The sequence below is a fragment of the Lissotriton helveticus genome, chromosome 11 (assembly GCF_964261635.1).
Source record: "Lissotriton helveticus chromosome 11, aLisHel1.1, whole genome shotgun sequence".
In the NCBI taxonomy this organism is placed as follows: domain Eukaryota; kingdom Metazoa; phylum Chordata; class Amphibia; order Caudata; family Salamandridae; genus Lissotriton; species Lissotriton helveticus.
In genome coordinates, this window is record NC_136072.1 from 799,396,438 (window position 1) to 799,420,689 (window position 24,252).

General features: G+C 44.5%; 1 protein-coding gene across 32 annotated transcripts in view; it reads left to right on the forward strand.

Annotated features, from left to right (window-relative positions):
- The window catches only part of CAMK2B (calcium/calmodulin dependent protein kinase II beta), an 866,219-nt gene that overhangs the window by 833,941 nt on the left and 8,026 nt on the right, over positions 1-24,252 (forward strand). For all 32 annotated transcript variants that reach the window (XM_078666806.1, XM_078666785.1, XM_078666796.1 and 29 more), the window contains 3 exons: positions 2,267-2,342; positions 5,754-5,848; positions 13,528-13,762. In XM_078666806.1, coding sequence (XP_078522932.1) covers positions 2,267-2,342; positions 5,754-5,848; positions 13,528-13,760 — 404 coding nt within the window. In that variant the 3' untranslated portion in view covers positions 13,761-13,762. The remainder of the gene's footprint in view (positions 1-2,266; positions 2,343-5,753; positions 5,849-13,527; positions 13,763-24,252) is intronic.

Genomic DNA, 24,252 nt, shown 5'->3' on the forward strand with positions numbered 1-24,252 from the left:
ATGTAAGAGATGTGCATGCACTGTAAGAATGCTAGATGTATTAGCGTATATGACTAAACCAATACAAAGTTGAACATCACTTTCTAATTAATTTTTTTTACAAAATTTAAAGCACTCCTCACCCTTGTGCAGGGCGTCAAAGAGCTTCACATAAATACACACACGAAGGCAATAAATCATACTAGTGTGTAAATTAGTGTACAAGAAATGTTACACAAAGCAATGAGAGTTATTAGGTGTACGAGTCCTATATTGTTCATCGTCTCTTAACATATAAAGCCAGAGTTTAAAATGTAACATAGTGATTGGGGCTGCCTTGCCTGCACTAACTAGACTTTATTACCACACAAAATAACCCTTCTTTGCAAACTAGCCATATATATTTTCTTTTTAAAAAGAGACACCTAATTTCAAAAAGTCTAAAATTACATTGTTTGTTTTAGTAGTAAAGATTTTCTGAAAACATGTGACTCCAGATTTTGTTGTTTTATATCAGTTATTTCCATTTTATATTCATCAGTTAAACCATACAGTAATAATAACAGAAATTGCCAACAAATCTTTCCTGACTAAATGTTGCTTCTTTCGGACTTAAAAAATGAATCCACAAAGTGCAAAATAACTTCCCCCAATGGTGTTGGGATATAGTTAAATATCCAGAACATTCCTATGATGCATTTTTTCAAAAAGTCGAGGGAAATTCCTCGCACATTTGTGCTTGTTTCGTGATGCAGCATTATTAAACTCTTTTGTGTAGTCCTTCCATCAATAGGGCCAAATGAACCAGCCAGTGAGAAGCAGCTTTAAGATATCATCCCAAAAAGATGCACAGGGGTTAATATAAGGATGTTGCCTCAACAGGCTAAGTGATGTTTTGCCGTTCCTCTTAACCTACTAGTTAATACTTGGATGGCCAGCCTGGCATTCTCAGCTTATTAGTGGCATCTAGACAGTCAGTAAATATTGCCTTACCCTATGATCAACCCTAGATACACACATTGTAAGCATGCCATCATCATAACAACAACAGCAGATAGGCTGACTGCGTCAAAATGGTGGCTCCTAGATTATGCCTTCCACTTACTTGTCAAAGATGAATTTAAGGTGTGCAAGCGCATTCTCCTGCCCACCCCCATCAAGGATGAGTCGAGAAGGACAGCCTTGTACGTAATAGTGCCTTGCTGTTGCCAACTCCTTGAACTACCAAAGCGCAAACTCCATTCTCTACGGACTGCACGGTACACACCTTGATTGATTGGATCTAGTTTATACTGAGAGTGGAAGTATTTCTCCTCCTTGCTAACCATTTTTGTCCACCACCAATCTCTGCAATTCTGCTCCTCATTCCACTTACTAGCACAGACAAAATTTCCTTGGATCTAGAGCAGTCAATCCTCCATAACTTGAGCACTACCTGCGGTGGTATCTCACTCACGACTATTAGCTTTGTCCCTGAAGCTCTAGCTCCCCCATGTCAGCTCAACTAAGTTGAAAATATACTGCTGTTCAATGTAGTCTAAGACCCCACCACCTACACCTTTCAAGTTGTTTCACCTTTTATACAGAGAGAGTGCTAATGCATCCTTTTAAAGGATTTGATTCTATTCCATTTCACGTCTATACTAACATCTATATCGTGTTTTGACCCAGATGAGAAGGGGTCCTGCACTTCTACAATGCTAGAACCAACGTTTGATAGCCATCTTACATGCTGCGAGGCCATGCCCCCAATAACTGTTTAAGAGGAGAATCTATAACCCCTTTTGAGAGAGAATTTTACTTCTCTCAGTGTCACAGAAAAAAGCAATACAATACCTCAGCACGTTAAGTGATCACTGCTAAGATATCTGTAACTGGATGGTCCCAGGTACAAATCCCCTGACATGCAACTTTTTTATTCTTCCAAGATCGATACACTGATTGTTGTTGAATTGAATAAAATTACTCATGGTGTAGACCATGGCAGAAATGCAAAAAAAAGCTCTTTATAAAACCGCATTTTAGGTTCTGGTCTTACCTTTTCTATTGGACTTCGGGAGAAAACTGGAGCCTGTTGGAGGGCCAAAGGAGTCACAAGGGTTATATTGTCATCATTAGTCAAAGATGCATGGTGTCCTTTCAGCTATCTGTGCATTAATTTGGTGAATTAACATTCTGACTGCCAGCCCAGCATTCTCTGGCCTTTCCACTGACCACTCATATCCATCCCTAAATCACCAATAACTGTCTACGTGCTTGTTCTCACCTTGTTCTTCTCTCTTCCCAGCTCGTAAGCAAGAGATCATCAAGATCACGGAGCAGCTGATCGAAGCTGTGAATAATGGAGACTTTGAAGCCTACGCGTAAGTCTTGGGGTTTCAGAGAATGGGTGAATGAAGATACCTATGTCTTAGGTTTATGTGCATGTTTTTTTTGTCCTTCTCTTTATTAAAGATTTATTCATAATACAGTGGGTATAACAGTCATGAAACATTGTGAAGGTTTCCATTACCATGTACTGATCTCATGACATGAAGAAATTCCCAGGCATCAATATTATTCAAAGCGTTGATATTGAAAGTACCCTCAACAAGGAAAGAAGACCAAATTAATAAAACACAAAAACGGAGAAACAACAAATAGCATCGGCATGCAAATATAACTGATATGTGTTTGATTCAGTTCATCACATCAAAGGAAGACAACCTTCATGGTAGTTAAGTGACATTTCAGCCATATGATAGAAAAGTATTTGTGATCTACATATATTGAAACAATAGTTGTTCTTTTGGTATGAAGCAGGTGTGTTGTCATCTAGCCTCGCTGCAGTGGCACAAGTGCACAGATATTGCATCAATGGGAACCAAATATCTTCTGGCAGTGATTGTATAGGCATTAATTCCCAGTACAGGGTGATCTGGTCCTGGCAGTACACCGCATCTGCAAGCCTGTCTGTTACGCGTGGCAAAGCATGGCGACCCCATCTTATTGCCAATCTACACTTAGCCAATTGTAGGAGAAGTGCAGTCATTCTGCACCTGTCCGATGGTACCTCTTGCATGAATACTAATAGTGCTACCGGGGGAAGGGGGGAGGGGCGCTCAAGGGGTCATCTCAGAACACTATCAAATGTAGTAAAAAATCTCCCAGTATGCTGAGATGCCAAGCCAGATGCAAGAAATTTGCTTATGAGAAATGGCACCTATTACAACGGTAGTCTGTACTGAGTCTCCTTCTCACCATTCTCACTGGGATGTAATATAATTTGTGAATGAATTTGAAATGGATGAAGCAAAGGTGATAATTGGGGGACAGAGCACGTGCCTGTGTGCAGCAGTGATGCTATTGGGCGTCAGTCAGTGGTGGTGTGATGTCAATAGCCCAGGCTGCCCTACTACTCAGGCATGTATTGGTGCCGAAGTTTGCATGCTGGTACATAGTTTCATAACGAGCCGACGTTGTGTAGTGGGGGGGTGGGAGGGGGAGGGGCCAGGTTATGCTTCTAGCACCTAAAAAATGTCGGCGGGGCTTCGGGGAACATAGTATGTAATGTGCGAATAGCGGTGCAGAATTGGTAAGATGTAAATCTATCACAAAATGTGGCAGTATCGGCCTGCAAGGCGTCCTGTGGTGCTATAAATGTAGCGTTACGGATAGATTGTGCCCATAGAGGTGAGACCAAGCCTACACAACCTGAAACAAGTACCTGGATCGCGCAAAATGGGCAGTAAAGGATGTCCAATGAGTGCTACCGAAGGTGCAAAAAGATGGTCCAACTGTGCCTGACGTTGCAATTCGTCCCATGCCCAAACCGCGTTGTCCACCATGTCAACTTGTGCATGCAGGCGTGTCAGGGTTAGGAACAATGCCATCTGCAAGGGGCTACACCATCACATTAGGAGCCATGTGTGCCATAAATGTTGTTGGAAACCGCCAGTGATGTGTGAATAGTGCCTGAGCGCAGAAATAATAAAGGTTCCGATATGGGGCTCCAAGGCACCTTCTGCAAAAGGGAGTGTCAGAATCTCCCAGGCAATATGCAGTTGAGATCCTTTCCTGGCCAGCGAAACAAGAAGAGACCGGAGCTGGTGGAGAAAATATAGAGGCAGAGGGACTAATAAATTAATAAATAGGTAAAAAAAACTTAGGAATAATAATAATTTTTGCTATGGCCAAACGTATCGTCCGAGATAATGGGCGATGTTTCCATCAGTCAGTCTTTCATGCAGCCAGTTCAACAGGCGGCCGTAATTAGTCTTCGACACGTCGATATTCTTACTAATCCATACCCCCAAATATTTGATCGCACCCTCGGCCGTGACAAGGGGGGATTCCGAAACAGTTTTAGTGGTAGCCTCTGTCAAACCGAAGATAATAGACTTAGTCCAATTGATGTCAATGCCGGACACCCCCCGAATCTAATAAATTCCCTGATGAGCAGGTCTAGGTTAACATGTGAATTTTTGATGTACAAGGTGACATTGTCCGCATAAAGCGATACTAACATTCTTTGAGAAACAAATGCCAGACTCCATTGTGCATTGTGTTGTCGCAGATGAGCTGCAAGAGGTTCCATTGCGATTACAAAAAGTATAGGTGAAAGGGGACATCCCTGCCAAGTGCTTCGGGTTATGGCAAAGAGGTCAGATACAAAGCCATTAATGCGCAGATGGGTCGTGGGCTGAGAAAAGAGCAGGCTTACGGATTTGAGGAAAGTGGTGCCAAGACCAAGGCGCTCAAGAAGAGCAAATAAGTATGGCCACTCGAGGGAGTCAAATGCCTTAGTGGCATCTATAAATACAGCTATGGCAAGCAGCGAGGTGTCAATAATATGTAGCGTGGCAAAGAACGTATGAAGATTGTGCGAAGTAGACCTGCCCGGGAAGAACCTTGCCTGATTGGGACTCACCATAGTTAGAAGTAGTGGGAGGAGTATCGAGGCAAGCAGTATTTTTTTGTCCGTATTGATTAAAGAGAATGGTCTATAGGAATCGCAGCCGGAGGGATCCTGAAAAATACCAATGCTGCAGAACTGAAGTTACAGGTAAGTAACTTTTGCTGATCACCATTTCAATTATCAGGTGATAGGAACCTGAGTTCCACAACAATCAGATGTAGTGAAAATCACCTTAGGTCTCATGCATTCTGTTCCAATTGCCTGTAGTTTCAGCTGACAGATTACACAAGCCACCTAGCGTGCCAATAGGATGAAGAAAAATATCTCCCTCCTTAGAGGATTCTGATTGCCGGCAGCCTCCGGCAATACTGTCTTGGTTGTCTGTCGCTACGCTGTCCCTCAAATCTTAAATCGAGCCCGAATACAGTCAGGAACTTTATTTTAGCGATTAATGATTAATTCGCCATTCAATCTTATGTCATAACTTTTCGTTCTGGGGCAGTTTTTAGGTACTCTGTCCCCAAATTATAAGTCATAATATGAGTGTTTCTGTGAGGATTCCCATGATGGGTAAATAGGAGAAAACGGTTATAATAGAGGGTAGAAGACTGTGGACAAAGCTGCACATCTGATACTTCAACTTGCAAAAGTAAACAAAGGCCAGAAATACGCAGGCAGAGTTGTAAATGTCTTGTTATAAATATTAAAAAGATCCCAGCTGTACTCACAGGAGCTGGTTGGCAGCAGCAACAAAGTTCTGGTTGAAATGTAAGGTGCAGAGCTACCAGTCCGTGTTGACAGAGCAACATCAGATGCTGTTACTTAGGAAACACTTATTTGTTTTCATGATAGTTTGACATGTCTTTTCCTCTCTTAGAAAGATCTGTGATCCAGGGCTGACGTCATTCGAACCTGAAGCTCTGGGCAATCTAGTGGAGGGGATGGACTTTCATCGATTTTACTTTGAGAACTGTGAGTAGCCTGTTATTTTCTTCCCTTAGATGCCGCATAAGTGGCAGTGAGCCTTTATAGCAGTTCCAGAATAAATATCAACAGCAAAATGCTCCCCTCGTTCATGGCACAATCCAACAAAAAGTGGTCTGTGCATAGAGGAGGTGGTAAGCTTACTGTACTCACTCTAATTATTTCTAGAGAGTGGTAGGAAAAAGAAGTTTGCCGAGATAGGATATCCAGCCCTAAGTATTTTGAGTTACTGTAACTTCCCTACAACCTCTCCAGACTAACCACTGCTTTTCCAGCTGCTGAGAGGGCATGCCCTCCGAGTTTGAGTGATGGTATTCTAAGGCTTCCTATTACTCCTCTGGAGGTTTTCACCTTTCATCTGCTGTTTTATATAGCTTGCCTTCTCTACCTTTATACCCATCCACATGTCCTGTGTTTGTCTATAATGAATCTGCATTGAATCTATCGGCATTATCTTGTCTGACTTTGTTGTGGTCTGTACTATACTATCCTAATGTATACATCTGTTTATTTATCCATGAACAAGACTGTCCAACTTGACCATCTATAAAAATATCCATTTCAGCTATTGACCAATTGATTAACTGTAACTACCTCATCTATGTACATGCTTCACAACTGTTAATAAACACATGCAATTAACTCTAAGTATTTAAATCAGTGCTGATATTACCTACACTATATCACAACTCACCCAATTAAAGTGAGCCTGCTATTTCTGAAACAGCGAGGACCAATCTGATGAGGTAGGACAAACATAAAGAAGTGTAATATATAAATGATAATGTACTAGATATACTTACCGGTGAATTCACATGTCGAAATGGCCCTGTTATTAGGCATATTTACTGCAACCGTACTAGCAAAAAGATGGTAGAGGCATTTCTTTACTGCATCTCTAAATGTGGAACTGCAGAACAGCCAGAGGCAATAGACTCCTATGTTCCTTATTGAAGCCAAATACTGATTAACATCTCACATTTTGGCCCGGACCCTCCCTTTTGTGGAATGCTTTGTCAGACTAATTATCTTTTAGTACTTGTGATAGGAGTCTGTTGAGTTCCAAGTCTTCATGTCCGGAAGGAGAGACAGTAGATCACATCCAGCACTCTTGGGCATTTGAACTCTCAAATGAGTGTGTCGATTTGTGATAGCATATTTTTCATGTGTATTTTGAGTACATATCCATCAGGAGTTTAACTTGCACCCCGGTCTGCTATTAAGTGAGCAAACAGTGATTAGTTCTTTGAGACTTTGCTCCAGCTTTTAAGTTATTTGATCCTCCCGCTAAGTTGCAGAGCTTCATTCTCCAATATTGTATCTTTTATAGAATCACATGCTTGAATCTTCCCCGTCGTCATGGTGGGAGTCCCACGGTAACGGTAAAATAGCAGTATAAAGTTTAAAAGTTAATCTCGCTTAAAAATCAATAGCATCTAGTAATCAGTTAACCTCATTAAAGAACATCCAAACTCCAGCCAATCACATCACAGACCCAGAGTATCCATCCCCTACAGGGCCACCAGATTTCTTACCGCACGTTGTGTGTTAGGGAGTCTTCTTGAGCTCTGCTCAGTCACAGTGTTTCTACCTTGAACTTTTTAACAGCAGTTCTTTTTCCTCAACCTTCTCTTCAACTGAGGTGCTGCTGGAAAGTGAGTTTATCTTTTTCTTTCTGTATTTGCTGCAGAATGTCTGAGTCTAAAAAAGGGCTCTTTAGGCCCTGCAAGACTTGTGGAAAGTCCAGGCTCTTCTCTGAAGATCATCATAAAGAGGGCTTATAATGCCTTTATCCAAATCACAGGCATAGAGACTGTAAGCACTGCTGGACTTTTTCTTCAAAGACCGGGAGGGAAGACTACTTCTATGGCTTCAAAAGACTAAACCTGTTAAGGATTCTGACTCCGAGAGTGAGGAGAGGCCTCATACCTCCTCTAAGAAAAGGAAGGAAGAAGAACCTCCTTCTGTCCAGCAAGATCGAAAAAAGTCCATGATCTCAGAGCAAGGAGTCTTCTGTGGATAAATGGGTGAAAAAGGAGCAACCTGGCTCTTATGCCCAAAAGAGATCTGGCTCTGCACCTCCATCTGCGCCACATACTACCTCACAGAAAATCTGCTCTTCGACGAGGCATTCTCTGCCTACGAACAAGAGCTTCGTTCACGGTTTCTTCAGCGACATTGTCGACGGTCAGGACGACGACGGCTGTGGCGTCGACGAAAATTGAGGTAGTGATGTCGGTGGCTTCTGTAAGGAGTTCTATGTCGAGAGCTTCGCAGTCGACGGTTCAGTTTGGTGCTGCGTCGTCGAGGAGCATCTCCGCCCCATCGACAGACATTTCCACACCGTGGGCGCAGTAACTGACAACGCGATCCCGTTGACAAAGAAAATGGACATGCCAGTTGCAAAAACAATTGCATAATTGGTGCTGGACTTCTCCAAGATTTCTCCGCTGCCTCCTTCTCGCCTCCTGGATTTCCAGGAATCGGAGCCTGAAGGACCTTGTGGTCCCGCATACAGTCCTTTTCAACTAAGAGTCAAGTGCCAAGAATCGGAGGAAGAAGATTCCTTCTGCGTATTTGGAAGAAGATTCCTTCTGCGTATTTGGAGGTTGAATATTCCTCCTCAGACAGAGGACGCACAGGCTTGCAAAGCTTGGACACTTTTCAAAAGCATTACCCCTATTATGAGCAGGAAGAGGAAGACCGTCCGCAGGAACCCGCCATTGATGTTCCAATGTCTCTGGTCACGGACTTGCGTATGATGCCCAGTGACAACTATAAATGTTTCCCTGATGCTAATGTAGCTCAAAAGCCAGCTCCTCTACAGGAGGATCCTGTTGTCATCCCAGATCGGGGAGGTCCACCTGCACCACCAAAACAGAAATCCTTAACTGTCCTGCAGATTCATGCTCGAACATTAGACAGTGGTGATCAACATTTGGAGGAAAGGGAGCTATAGGTGGATTCTGATGTCCATGATGAATGGATGGACTTTGTGGCACACACCGCCTTCTCCCACCCTGCCAGTGGCTGATTCTCCTCCAGCAGATATTGGCGGCTTCCATGACCTTCTAGAGGGCGTCAAAATGTTTTGAGCTCCCCATGCCGGTCAAACAAGTGTAATTCTTCTTGTATGATTTCAAGGCTGCCCCTCAGCGTTCATTTGGGCAATCCCTATTGTTGACTTCCTGTGGCAGGAAAGCTTAAGCTGATAAACTCCAGCTTCTGTGCTGGCAGTTATTCAAACATTAGGCAAAAAGTACTGGGGACCTGAGAACTCTCCTGCATTCCTCATTGGCCACGCAAAGCCTGATTCTGTAATAATGCAAGCAGCTCAAAGGAGATCTATGAGCCCTGCTTCGCCATGTACCATTCCACCAGACAAGGAAGGGCGCAGGTTAGAAAATGTCAGGAAGAGATTTTCCACGCTGGCAGCAACGGCCATCAGAGCCTCCAATGCCATGGCCATCCTTGGGAGGTATGCTAGGCAGATGTGGTCGGACATTGATCCATTTCTAGAATTAGAATTTCTGCCTGAGGACAGGAAGAAGGAGGTGAGAGAAATACTCTGAGGGTGAGAACCTCATCGGAAGTCATCGATGTGGTAATAGACATCTCTTCCACTGCCTTTAGGCAGATGGCAGGCACTGCCATGTTACGCAGACAGGGTTGGCTGAAGGCAACGACATTCCACCCAGAAGTCCAAGCTAAGGTACTTGACATGCCTTTCAACGGTGAAAACCTTTTTGGTAAACATGTGAATGAGGCGCTTCAAGCTATTAAATCAGACACAGATACAGCGAAGTCCTTAGCCAATCTGCAGCAGAAGAGGTTCGCTGCCTTTCGAGGAAGGAACCAATTTGTATCTCGGCCCCAGCTCCAACAACGCTTTCCGCACTACTATTGTCGGGGTTTCCGGCCTCAATATTCTGTGCAGTCCTTTCGTCAGACGCCCGCACCAGCTCACACGAGGGCTCCCTTGCATGAAGGCATCCTCTATCTGAAGGAAAATCCTATGATTCAGGCAGAAGGCAATGAGAATTTTCAGGCACCCATCACTCCAGTCCCACTCCAATTGGCTCGAAACTGCTCCGAATTCTTCGTTCACTGGAGTACCATTTCTTCCGACATATCGTTGTTCGACGTCTTCAACCATGGTCACACCCTGTAATTTATTCAACAATCTCTTAATTTCCCTCCAAGGAAGACTGGTCACCGCCATCTGGTGCTTCTCAAAAGGGAAATAAATCTCCTTCTCCACAAACAGGCAATCAAAGTAGTGCCATGCATTCAGTGCAACCTAGGCTTCTACTCTCAAAACGGAGGCAGGTTATGGACCTCAGGTTGACAAGTTCATCAAAAGTCAGCCTTTCAGGATGTTGTCGCTCCAGAATATTCTTCTGCTGTTGGATACAGGAGATAACATGACCTCCCTGTATCTTCTGGATGCATACTTCCATATTTCCATTCATCCAAGCCACTGTCGTTTCTCCAGATTCCAAGTGGCGGGGTGCCACTACCAGTTCAAAGTGCTACCTTTCGGGCTAAAGTCAGCACCCAGAGTTTTCATCAAGTGTCTGGCTCCAGTAGCGGCACATCTCCGGCGTTCCAGGCACCAGGTTTTTCCCTACCTGGAGAACTGGTTGGTCAAGGCCCCATCCTTTCAGGGCACCAGGGAGTCCACGAATGCCTGTCTTCACCTTTTTCGCTCTCTGGGTCTCAATCTCAAAAGAGAAAAGTCCTCTCTCCTCCTCTCTAGGTTACTGGTGTTTCTAGGAGCGATGCTAGATAACAGCCGCTCAATGTTCTTACCCACAGAGGAAAGTTTCTTGTCTTCAAAGGATGGTTCAGTCCCTTTCCTCAAGAAGGGGTGTTTCTGTGAGGAATTACAGGTCAGTGTTGGGGAGGATGTCGCCTTGCATCTCGTTGATACCTCACTGTCGATTGCGGATGAGACCTATTCAGGATCAACTTGACTCCCAATGGATTCAAGTTCGAGGCTCCTTAGACTACACCGTGTCAGTCATGCCAGAGATGATCAGGGCAATGTCCTGGTGGACATTAAGAAGCAGTCTTTCACAAGGCCTATCTTTCCTCCCAGCGAAACCATTGTTGATAATGTTAACGGATGCTTCCATGGAAGGATGAGGCGCTCACCTCCAGGAACTTCAGGTCCAAGGGAGGTGGTCGGACCAGGAGTCTCTATGCCACATAAACCTGTTGGAGCTGAAAGCAGTCTTCCTAGGGCTTTTGTCTGCACAGACAACACAACTACCTATAGAAACAATGGGGCACAAAATCTCCGGCTCTCTCAAACCTGGTGCAGCGAATTTGGAATTTGCTGATTCCCTACAACATACTGATACAAGTCTAGCACGTTCCATGGGTGCTACAACGTATGGGCCGATTCACTCAGCAGAGACACCAAGCAGCGTCACAAATAGGAGTTGGATGCCGTTCAGCTGGGAAAGGTATTTCAGTGTTTGGGATAACCAACCCTGGATCTGTTCGCTACATCACTCAACAAAAAATGTGAATTCTGCGCCAGCAGATTTCCTCAGCCAGGTTCTTTGGGGAACGCCTTCCATTTTTCCTGGGAAGGAGCGTTTGCTTTCGCGTTCCGTCCGTTCCCACTAATACCAAAAGTTCTACAGAAGATGAAACGGTAGCCTTGCTGCATCATTCTCATTGCCCCTGCGTGGGCAAGACAATACTGGTTCACAGAGCTGTTTCACCTATCAGATACTTCTCCAATCCGTCTTAATCCTACCAAACTTCTGCTTTCCATGGGTCAAAGCCAAGTGGTTTATCCACAGATTCATTCTCTTCACTTGTCGGCCTGGCTCCTCGCAACACGGAGTTTGGTGACTTAACTATCTCTGAGGAGTGCAGTTTGATACTTAACAAGGCCCGAGCTCCCTTCACTGTCAAGTGGAAAAAATACTGTTCCTGGTGTGCAAGACACTCTTGCCATCAGCTCTCTTCTCCGGAGGACGTTTTGTCATATCTCTTCTCTCTGGCCAAAGCTAGCCTTTCCCACTCGATTAAAGTTCATTTGGCGGCAATTTAGAGGTATAGAAGACATTTAAATCAGTTGTCTTTATGGTCCAACAAACTAGCGAAAGAATTTTTGAAAGGTCTTTTTATAACCTTCCCACCAGTTCGATCTCCTCCGGTTGTCTGACATTGGAACATTGTTTTGTCGCATCTCATGAAATGACTATGCGAACGAATTCACAAGTGTGATTTGGAATACCTCTCTTGGAAAGTGGCTTTTCTCTTAGCCATCACGTCTGCTAGACGTATTAGCAAAATTCAGGCTTTCACTGCAACAGGAGTCGTTCCTACAATTTCAGCAGGACAGAGTGGTGCTCTGCACTAATCGTTCATTCATACCTAAAGTACCTACCGCGTTCCATCTAAATGAACCAATAGTCCTGCCTTCATTTTTTCCAGCTCCGTCTACACCGGCGGAGAGAGCTCTCCATTCTTTGGACATCAAACGATGCTTGAAGTTTTACCTACAAAGGACAAGACCTTTTTGTAAATCTACCCAACTCCTCATCACCTTCTCTGCCCCTAGGAAGGGTCAGGCTTTGACTAGAGCATCTATTGCATGTTGGGTTTCTTCTACCATAGTTTACGGTCATGAAAGAGCGGGACGACTGCTAACGTCTAAAGTGACTGCCCATTCCACCAGGAAGATGGCAACGTCCTCCACCCTCTTTGCCGGAGTGTCTCTACCCGACATCTGCAGGGTGGCGACATGGTCGAACGTCCATACCTTCGCAAGGCCCTACTACCTGGATACCTTCTGGAAGACTGATACTGCTGTTGGTCAAGCGACCCTACGTTGTCTGTTTGCTTATGGTAAGCCTCATCTTATTGAGGTTTGTTAAGGTCGTTATTCTTAATATTTCTTTCCTATACCGCTATTCTGACTTTTATTCTTCTCTGGGTATTTTGGCAAATGTTATATATTTTATATATATAGAGGCTACGTTACTTGTTCACGATTCTGGTTATAATACTATGGTCGGATTGTGGGATGATTCACCTGTGTTTCTCATCTCCTTTAACTGATATGTGCTGCTTGCTATCCTGATTCTAGCATGTGAATCTATAAAAGATACAATACTGGAGAAGAACCATATTACTTACCCATACACGGTGGATTTCCAGTATTGATATATTTTATAGATTTACATGCAGCCCTCCATCCTTCCCTTCCAGGTGCACATTTCATACCTCTATTATTTTTCTAACTACATTCTTGCTCGAAATCTGAGGGTTGTGGCCCTGCAGAGGATGGATACTCTGGGTCTGTGATGTGATTAGCTGGAGTTTGGAAGTTCTTTAATGAGGTTAAATGGTTACTAAATGCTATTGATTTTCAAGGGAGATTAACCTTTAAACTTTATACTGCTATTTTACTATTACCGTGGGACTCCCACAATGACGACGGAGAAGATTCAAGCATGTGAATCTATAAAGTTTATCAATACTGCAGAACCACAGTGTACAGGTAAGTAACTTGTTTTTTCTAACGCATTTCAATAAGAGGTCCCACTGAATGCAGTGATTTGAGAGAAATACATACATCTGGAACTGACACCAGCAACATATATATTTATGGTTCCCTTTTTTTCCCTCCTTTTTATCTGCAGTGCTATCAAAAAACAACAAGCCAATCCACACAACTATCCTAAACCCCCATGTTCATGTGGTGGGTGAAGATGCTGCCTGCATTGCCTACATCCGACTGACGCAATACATCGACACACAGGGACGCCCTCGCACCAGTCAATCCGAGGAGACCCGGGTCTGGCACCGCCGCGACGGCAAGTGGCAGAATGTGCACTTTCACTGTTCAGGAGCACCAGTGGCACCACTCCAGTGAAGGTACATTTATTTCGAATATCCTTCCTCTATTGACCTAGTACTTCCAATACCGAGTCACCTGTTTGATTTCTCATGATAGCCTCGCCTGTTTTCCAGTATGCTACAAAATAACACATTTTCTGGTGCCATTATTTGAAGGCCACTTTCTCAGTATATCATGCAAGGTGTGGCATATGTGCTACAGTGATTTCATGGGCTATTTTGGGTTTTAGATTCATGGAGGTTTATTTAGCCACGGGCAACAGGCCAGTGAGCCAAGGTAGCGACCCATCTACCATATGTAGAGATCCTCACTGGGTTTGGAACAATTTTTCTGCAAGAATTCTTCCTTCAAGATGGTGGGAGCACTTTTGGGGAAACTGTAATGCCAGCTGCCCTATGATGTGCCATTTATTTTCATTGTAAAAACTGCTAAAATGTTGGGTTTAAAAAAAACAGCAGTGTCCCTGGCATTATTGGAGCTTTGGGAATATTATTGCTTGTTTGGGTTAGCAACCTGAAATAAAACAGTCCTGAGGGTTCTTTCCAGTGCCATTAGAGTGATGTTCTTGTGGCACATACATCAATTATTGACACACAACTGTAGCATATCCCTCTGTACTATCCAAAATATTCCCTGCTTAATACATTTATTGATCACCTCCTATGGCTGGTGTCCACAACCCAAAAACATAGTCATAAACAAAATAGAGAGGCAAAAATTAACAATTTAAAGTCTCATTCAAACAGTTAATTTCCAATATTCTGGAATTTCCATAAGGAAAACTTCTGATGTTTGAGTCCATGAGAACTTGGTCTTTATTTAATTTAAAATACTTGAAGCTGACAGTAAAATGGCAGCCAGTGCATTTCTCTTACAACACACAGAACGTATTCAGGGCTGTGGATCAAGATTTACATAAACTAGAACATCTTATATAAAAAGTACAGAAAGAGTCTATATACAATAAAAGTACATATAAGGGCAAAAACACAACATAGTTTAATATTCACGAATTATCATATACCCAACACTAGGATAGTGACGGGAATTAATAACACAGGTAATTTGCTATCATGAAAAGAATAGTCTATTTTAACACATTATTTAGGTTATAATTGCAACTTGCTATCATAGGAAGGAAACCTTGATCAATCAAATAATAATGTCGTCTATTTCTGTGTAGAAGAAGGGATGAAAACATCATTTCATAATTCCCACTGGGTCCACCACTCATCATATTTAAAAAAAAGGCAAATTAAACACTAGAACGGTATAAACCATGAAATAATACTCAAAAGTCTCCTACCATGATTTATAGAAATGTTCACTCGTACAGTAAATGGGTTTGGTGCACTTGCATTACAGAATCTGTAAAACACAAAGGATTTTATGTCAATTCTGGCTTAAAACATAGGTTTGTGACAGAAGGAGGGGATGATTATAGTGGGCACTGCTAGAGCATTTGGGCCACCAACAGGAGTATCTGATTGCAGAGCCAGCAGAGGCTACTTTGTCTCAAACATATCAGTTCACCATCTGTAAATGAGGTGGTTGGACCTAGAAAGTTGGACACAGCATTATGATTTTTGACTGATAACTCCTTAGCCTTAACCTTTAAATGACCCCCAAAGATATTGGCACTAGGAAAGTCCTGCAGCTTTCTTCATATATCCTGGCTGCTAGAATGATGCAGTCCATAATGATATTTGCTCCTATACAAGATGACTTTGTTGTAACTGTTAGTACACAATTATTTGACAGTGAACTACTGATTATGAGTAACGCTACAAGCATTTTGGTTGACTCTGCATGCTGTGAACCCAGACTTCAGAGTTTCATTCCTGAATCCAGCATCTTAGCATAGAAGCTTGTCCACTTTAAAAGAGACCATTAGTTATAGATTCCTTACCTTAGAATTACCCCCAGGTGTCAGACTGGATCCGGAGACTTTTTTTTGTAGCAGTACCCCTATGCGTCGGTAGACTCCGCGTTCTGCGTCGTGGTCGCCGGGATGACATTGTGGCGTCTACTTAGACGTCGCCCCTGCGCGCTGACCTCCGTTCTCTCTACCCCTCTTTCAGAGGTTGTCCTCTTCATTCTTTCTTTGGCCCAGCAGGGCTCTGCTCCTGGCACTCTTAAAGGCTATCTTTCAGCCTTTCTTCGACTTCCTGATCAGCCTTCTCTTTTCAAGTCCCCTATTGTTAATAGAATTCTGAAGAGCATTACTCATCTTTCCTCCTTCTCCTTTTGTAATGCCCCAGTGGGACTTTAAATCTTGTCCTCACTTATCTTATGTGTGCTCCTTTGGAGCCACTACATAATTGTCCTCTTGGTCTCCTTACTTTGAAGACTGCTTTCTTGCTTGCCATGACCTCTACTCGCAGGGTGAGTGAGTCTTCAAGCCTTATCTTTGAAACCTCCCTTTCTTGCTGTCCATCCGGACAAAGTAGTCCTCTGTACTAGGCCCTATTTTCTGCCCAAAGTGGTTACTTCTTTCCACATAGGTCAGACCATCACATTGCCCACACTCTTCCCGCCTCGCACCCTTCCAAAGAGGAGGTAAGACTCCACTGTCTGGTCCCAAAGCGCGTGCTGTCTTGCTATCTTGACTATACTAAAAACTTCCAGATGGACGATCAACTTTTCGCGGATTATGTGGGCGCCAAGAAAGGTCGGGCAGTGCACAAACGTACCATCTCTCGACTTGTCATCCTATGCATTAAGATCTGTTATTCTTTGGCTAAAAAAGAACCTCCAGTAGGACTGCGCGCCCACTCTTCCAGGGCAACGGCAGCTATTATTGCTTTGGGACGTGTAGTTCTGCTGGTTGACATCTTCCAAGTAGCCTTGTGGGCATCCCTGCACACGTTTACTAAGCATTACTGTCTGGACAGCCTAGTCTGGAGAGAACGCTTTTTCGGCCGTTCTGTTCTCCAGGACTTTCTTGTGTGAACTTGGTTTGCAGACCCACCTCCGGGGTTGGTATTGCTTGGGTATCTATTCTAAGGTAAGGAATCTATAACTAATGGTCTCTTTCAGATTACTTACCTTCGGTAGCGATGTATCTGTAAGAGACATACATTAGATATAGATTCCTTACCGCCCCAACCATCCTCCCTGTTCTGCAAACTGACTTCTAGGGATAGGCACTCCCTTAACACCTTGGCTGCTAGAGATATTTTCCTCCTGTGCTGCATTCCCTGATTTCCCATTGTTCATGACAAGGTCAGCTCGTCATTAGCACAGCTCCAGTGTGCCTCATGACGAGCTGAGCTAGTCATGAGCATGGAAGGGGTTAAAGGGCATTAGTTTTGTGCACCAGTGGTCAGTGTCTTGCATGGCTCTGCTCTGGAAAGTCGTGTCAGAACTGACATCAGCCCACAGGGGAGGCGCCTAAGTAGACACTGCGACGTCATCCCGCAGATCACGACGCCGACGATGAACACTGAGTCAACCGGCGCCACCTACCGACACGCAGGGGTACTGCTACTAAAAGATTTATCTGGATCCAGTCTGACGCCTTGGGGTCATTCTAAGGTAAAGAATCTATAACTTATGTATGTCGCTTACAGATACATTGTTACTGAAGGTAAGTAACTTGTTTGTCAAAAACTACCAGCTAAAGGCCTTCTACGTTTCCAATCATAGATCTCTGCTTGTTCCCAAAAGACAATGTAAAAGTTGCCTAAAGTCATCTGAAGCTTGTCCTTCCACTATCCTTTCATGTTTACCTGAATCTTTGGTTTCTGTTCATTGTAAATCGCTACACTGCCTCTCTAGTTCGCATTTTGACCAGTAAGTACATAAATACACAAAATAAATTAATACAAGCTGCTTTTCTGGTAGAAAGGGCTGTTTCTTTCTACCTGCAGATTCCTCATCTGTAGAACAATCCCCATGCGTCAGAGTGGACGAGGAAAACTTCAAAGCAACAAGGTCACCAATAGAGTGGGACTCAATTGGAGCCAGAAGTGACGTTGGGCGATGCCATCAAGGCTAATAAGTGCCCGTCTTGATGCATCAACCTACGTTCCCTTGTTTGCAGGTCTTCAGCACGGATTCAGAGCTTCACTCGCTTGGGAACTTTCCTCACAAAATTATTTTGCAGTATCATGTCTCCTCCCAAGAAGTCTGGGTTTAAACTCTGTAGGGATTGTGAGGGACAGATGTCCATTATGGATCCCCATGCAGTCAGTCTGGTGTTAAGAGTCCGACAGTGACTTGAAGACCTGCTCCTCGTGGCCCAGCATGCATCCCAAGGCCATCAAGGAGCAGTAGGCCAAACTTCATGGCCAGGCCAAATGACAAACATCGACACCAGTAATGTTTCCAGCACCGTTCGTGTCTTCATCTTCGCCCTAAGAGAGGAAATATAGATGGAAAGAGAAGAAGCGTTCCAGAAGTAAGTCTCCTTGGTGATCTCTATCTCCCACAAAACCTTTGACCTCGCAACTGGATCTTGTCGATCTGCTGTCAGTGGGCCCTGCTTCTCCTATAGACCCTACTCTAGACAGCCCTCCACTACCAGAGCCTTTGGCACCAAAATCTCCACCATTCAAGCCTCTGATGCGTGCCCAGCCTTCCAGACTCTGGAATTAAAACCAGCAGCATTCTTGAACGTCTTCCTGTCTAATCCTCCTTGACCTATTCCCGGCATTTGACACATTAAGCACAACAACCTACTAGACTTGTTGGAACATAGAATATGGTTATCTGGGTCTGTGCTAAACTGGTTCAGCTCCAAAACAGAATTCAAATATTTAAGGTAAATCATTCCCTATATCAGACTACTCTGGTCACATTAGGGGGTCCCACATGGTTCCTCCCTCTCACCGACTCTCTTCAACTTGTTCATGGAGCCTCTAATGGAAATGCTAGTTCATCCAACATCCACTACCACATTTATGCTGATTGCACCCAATTATACCTGACAGTCTCATGTTCTGAAGACATCAGATCTCTCAACTTAACTCTACAGAAAACCCAAAATTGGCTGACATGCAACCACCTCAAACTAAATACTCTAAAAACCGAATTCCTCCTAATCGCCCCATTTAACTAGTCACCTGTTATTGAGGAATGGTTGAAACAACTAACCGCCCTTAGTTGCTTGCCACACGTTATAGAATCAGCTAAATAACCGAGAATAACGCATCTAGACCCTCAACTATCAGAAATACATAAGTGTGGCCACCAAAGGAGCACACCTCCAAATAAACATTTTAAGAAAATTAAACCCTGCCTCCCCCCTAATGACTGTGTGCAGTGCAAGCCCTAGTGATTCCCAGGTTGGCCTAAGGAATTGAACCATCTGCTGTTTGCCCAGACCCAAAAAGACTCCTCTAAGGGCCTCTCTTAACTCTGTAGCGAGGCTCTTCACACAAAACAACCACATCACTCCAGATTTGAAATCCCTCAACTGGCTATCTTATGAAGCAAGAATTCAGCAAAAAATTGCCTTCATGACCCATAAAGTCCTACACTACAATACCCTGCGATACCTAGCTCAGAAACTAGAACTCTCTGGCAGCTGCATATCCTCTAGAAGCTCTAGATCGTTACTGCTGAAACCACAGAGATTCTTAAAAAAGAAAACCTACTACAGAGTTTTCACTGGAATTGGGAATGTGTTGCCCCCTGAAACCAGTCTGAATCCCTAAAGAGCATCATTCAAGAAAGAAGTTAAAGTACTATTTATAAACAAATTTCGGCTCTAGATCATAGGATGTCCTCTCTTCGTATCTTTCATGACAAGTAAATTGCATCCTTGACTATTGCTCTCCTTTTGTTACTGTTTGTTTTTGATCCTGCCATTGTGTTGTACCTTCTCTTATCGGTGGTGCTGCCATATCCTGTATTGTTATTGACTATGACATTATTGACTCTATTTGTCTCTGAACCTTTGTAAAGTGCTCTGATCCCTGCAAGGGTAATGCTTGCGCTATATAAAACTTTATCAATAAATAATTAAAAAAAATGTTTTCCATCTTCGAGGAAGGCCACAATGCCATCCAGTGCACCTGCTGATTCAGCCCCCATTTTGCATCTACCACTGCTCATGCCTTTTCAGCTGAAGCCATTTGGTGCTGCAGCGTCAGCACCGGTGCCTTTGCCACATTGTTTTGATGCTGTGCTCAGTCTCTCGGCACCACAACTGATTCCGTAGACAGAGCCTCCACCACCGCCGCCTCCTCTGGCTCCAGATATGTGCCATCGGCACCACAGCCCAACATAGAGCCTTAAAGCTATTCCCACATATATACCAAGAGGATATTGGTAAAGGATGCTTATAGAGCCCGTCTCCATGAACTTTTTGGGACGTATTCTGACCCTGTAGAATACTTCCCTTGTGGTGCTCCATTGAATTTCAGGGTCTGTCTTCAGCCAGTGGCTTAGATACCTTGCTCAAGCTATGGACTTTCTCTCTAGATCACAAACGCCGTAAGTAATTTCATTGCACAAGGTTATGTTGAAGGCTGCAGAGGTTTTGGACTTGCCGTTACCAGTGACTGAGACAAAGATCAGCGTTTTCACTTTAGTACCTCTTCTCCCCTTCAGTGAGCCTTTGCTTGAACCCATTCTGGCATAATGGGAGAAGACTTCCTCTGCTCCGGCAGTCAGTAGGTGTGTGGCCTGCCGTTGTCGCTCCATTTCTTGTAATCCAGCCTTCCTCTCCAAGTACCCTTCGCCAGAGAGCTTAGTCAACCAAGATTCCAGTTTGGGTGACCAATCTGGTGGTGCTTTCACTACAGCCGCCTCTGACAAGGAGTCCAAATGTTTGCGGGGGGTATGGCCTGAAATCCCTTGGTGCCACTGCCTTCTCACCACTACAAATATGCCTTGTGGGACGTGGCCCAAATGATTGTTCTGCATGTTCCCACTGGCATGAAAGAACATGTTCAGGAGCTTGTTACGTATAGTCAGAATGCCTTCCGGCATATTATCAAGCCTGGATTGGACACTGCAGACTCCATCTTCCGATCATGGGTACCATCGGTATGGTACAGCGTCATGCTTGGCTCGACCATTCAATTTTTCATTTGATGTCCAAGATATTCTAATGGGCCTTCCCTTTGAAGGAGTGCACTTGTTTGGGGATAAGGCTGATTAAGCTCTGGAGCAGTTCGAGGACTGTAAAGCCAAGAACAGATCCTTTGGTCTTCATCTCCCGCCTCAGATCAAAGGCTACATGGCTTCGGACAAGGTTCTTCCTTTTGGTCCTGGCAATACATACCAGCGCTCCAGCAGCAGAATCCTCTAGTCTGACAATACAGAAGCTGTAGAAGAGGAAAAGATGGCAGATCTGCCTTGCAACATCTTAGTTTCATCTTCCTCCTCCCCTGCACCACAGGCCTAGTTTGCTTCCCAAATCCTACACAGAGCCTGTAATTGTGCGGGTACTTCGGACCAGTGGGTCCTTCAAGGCATAGAAAGGGGATACTCCCTTCCCTTTCTTTAGGTTCTGCTTCCCATCCCGCCCCCTCCCTCCTATTCGCCTCCTGTCTATTTAGCCATTCTACAGCATGAGGTGGCAGCTCTCCTACTCAAAGAAGCAGTGGAGTTAGTGCCAGAGAAGGAAAAGGGATGTACTTGCTACAATCGCTACTTATTGGTGGCCAAGCAGGAGTTCGATCTGTCTGATTCTGGATCTCCGGAGCCTGAACTTCTGTCTCAGAAAGGAAAAGTTCAAGACACTGACCCTAGCTCAAGTCCTACTGGCACTGAAATTTGGAGATTGGACAGTGTCCCTGGACCTGCACGATGCGTACTTCCACATCCCTATCCTGCATTCTCACTGGGAGTACATGTGGTTTGTGGTGTGTTCTCTGCACTACCAATTTGCTGTACTAGCCTTTGGTTTTACATCAGCACCTCAAGTCTTCATGATGGTAAGTGTAGTGGTGGTAGCCCATCTTAGACGGTCGGGCATCCCCATTTTCCTGTACCTGGACAACTGGTTCCTCATAGATAGCTCATCAGAGATGCTGTTGCGCCATCTGCAGACGACACCATCTCTGGAATCAGGGTTGCTTTCCTTCCTAAGGTGGTCACTCCTTTCCATCTTATCCAATCCATCACTCTTCTGACCTTCTACCCCCTCCCCACCTCATCCTAGGAAAGAGGAGTGGTTGCATCGGTTAGATCCTCTGTGTGCCTTTAGTTACTATCTGGACCGCACAGTGGAATTCCCGCCGGATGATCAGCTCTTTGTCGGCTACTGCGTGCCAAAAAGGGTAAGCTAGTACAGAAGAGGACTCTACCTTGGTGGATCATCCTCTGCATCAAGTCATGTTACAATTCTGGCCACGAAAGAGCCTCCTGAAGAAATCAGTGCCCATTGCACCAGGGCTAAATCGACCACTACTGCACCTGTCAAGGTGTTCTGGTTGCAGACATCTGTAAGGCAGCAGCATGAGCTTCCTTGCACACTTTTGCTAAACATTATTACCTGGATATGGAGGTGCCCAGTGATGGGCACTTTGCCAGGCCCATCTTGGAGGATTTCCTTTTCTAAACATCCAAAAACCTTTCTCCTGGGCAGGGTATCTGTTCTACAGGTGAAGAATCTGATAGATGTATCCATCAGAAGAAAAAGTTATTTACCTGCACTAACTATCTTTATGGTGGACCCTCAAGCTGCATATTCTTCACCGGCCCGCCCACCTCCCTGAATGATGGATGAATTATAGGTAAAGTTAATCCCATGTTATAATCTTTTGGTACTACAGTCCTTCATCAATGTCAATCTGCCATCTTGCCTCGAAGGCTTGTAAAATACCGATGGAAAACTGCTGTTAATGCGCCAGGGCGGGCTCTTTATGGACTCTGTTGCATTGCATGACATCACTTCCATTGCAGAGTTCAGTGCCCTCTAACAGCGACCATGTTTCTTTGAAGAGTTCCAAAGCCAGTTTGATGCCTGGGAATCATTCTAAAGGTGAGGAATCTGCAGATAGATGTAGTATCCACCAGAAAGATAGCTACCGCAGGTCAGTAACTTTTTCTTTTTGGCCCTAGTTCTGCTTTCTTGCTTCATCTGTGGGCTTTTGTTATAGGCACAAATACCAGAGTTTCCCCTTTATCCAGTATTGGGGTATCTTTCATAGATTCACATGCCTGAATCATTCCCCGTCGCCGAGGCGGGAGTCCCACGGTAACAAATATACAATAGCAGTGCTTTAGTAAAAACTGGAGTAGGCTGACAAGACTATAGGCCCAAACAGGCCCAAATCTTAGTAACCTATCTACCTCCTTATGTAAAAAGAACTGAAAATAGTTCCAACCAATCAGACGTCAGCACCCTCTAGAACCTTCCCAGCAGAGGCAGTTCTCCTCAGATTTTCACCGCACGTCGTGTGGAAGGGAGTCTCTCTGAGTGCCTACTCAGTTTTTCTTCATTGTTCTTTCAGGATGTCTGAAAAGAAAGCTCTCTTCAAGGCCTGCAGGATCTGTGATAAAAAGAGGGTCCATGTAGATGACCAGCACAAGGACTGCATCTACTGCCTACATCCTAATCACATTGTGAAGGATTGTAGGATTTGTCAAACCTTCCCTGCCAAGACCATCAGAGACAGGGAGGCAAGAGTTCTCTTATGGCTCAAATCATCTTCTACAGATGAGGAGGACAGGGCCTCTACTTCCAGCCAAAGAGCCAGATCCAGAGACAGCTCTTCTCCTGAGGGGAAAAACATCATATATCCTCTCACAGAGCTTCAGATCACACAAGGAGGTCGTCTTCACCTCCTGCTGGATCACCTTTACCTCCGCCTTCAGAACCTACCAAGTCTTCAGCAACAAAAACAGTGAGCAAAGCCCAGGTCAAGACTCTGTCACTGGTGTCTTCTCACACAGTCTCTGTGACTTCTTCTATTTCAAGCTCTTCTACTACGGTATCTACTAGAGCTATAACTTCTCCGATAGTGTCATCTAAAATTTCGACCACTAAGAATTCTTCTGGGTACACTATCTCTTCAAAATTGTCGTTGACGACCTCGTTGACGTTTATCCCGTCGATGACGGTACCATCAGTGAAGTCATCGTCGACGAAAATCTTGTTGACGTAGAAGTCATAGTAGAAGTCATAGTAGAAGTCATAGTAGAAGTCATAGTCGACGAAGAGCCCTTCGACGTCTAAGATCTAAGATAGATGGGCTCGTCGTCGATGGAAACGCCGTCGACGGGGCCGTCGTCGATGGACTCTTCGTCGACGGGGCCTTAGTCGATGGACTCTTCGTCGACGGACTCTTCGTCAACGGATTTTTCGTCGACGGGGTAGCTGTCGTCGACGGGACTGCCGTCGACGGGACTGGCTCTTCGTCGACGGCAGGTCCATCGGTGAAGATACCGTCGACGACAGCTATCCCGTTGACGGAGAGCCCGTCGACTAAGGCCTCGTCGACGGCGATTCCATCGACGACGAGCCCATCTATGACACAGTCGGCTGTTGTTCCTTTGGTCCAGACGCCCATGTCGACGAAGAGCCCTTTTCTGACCAAAAGTCCACCTT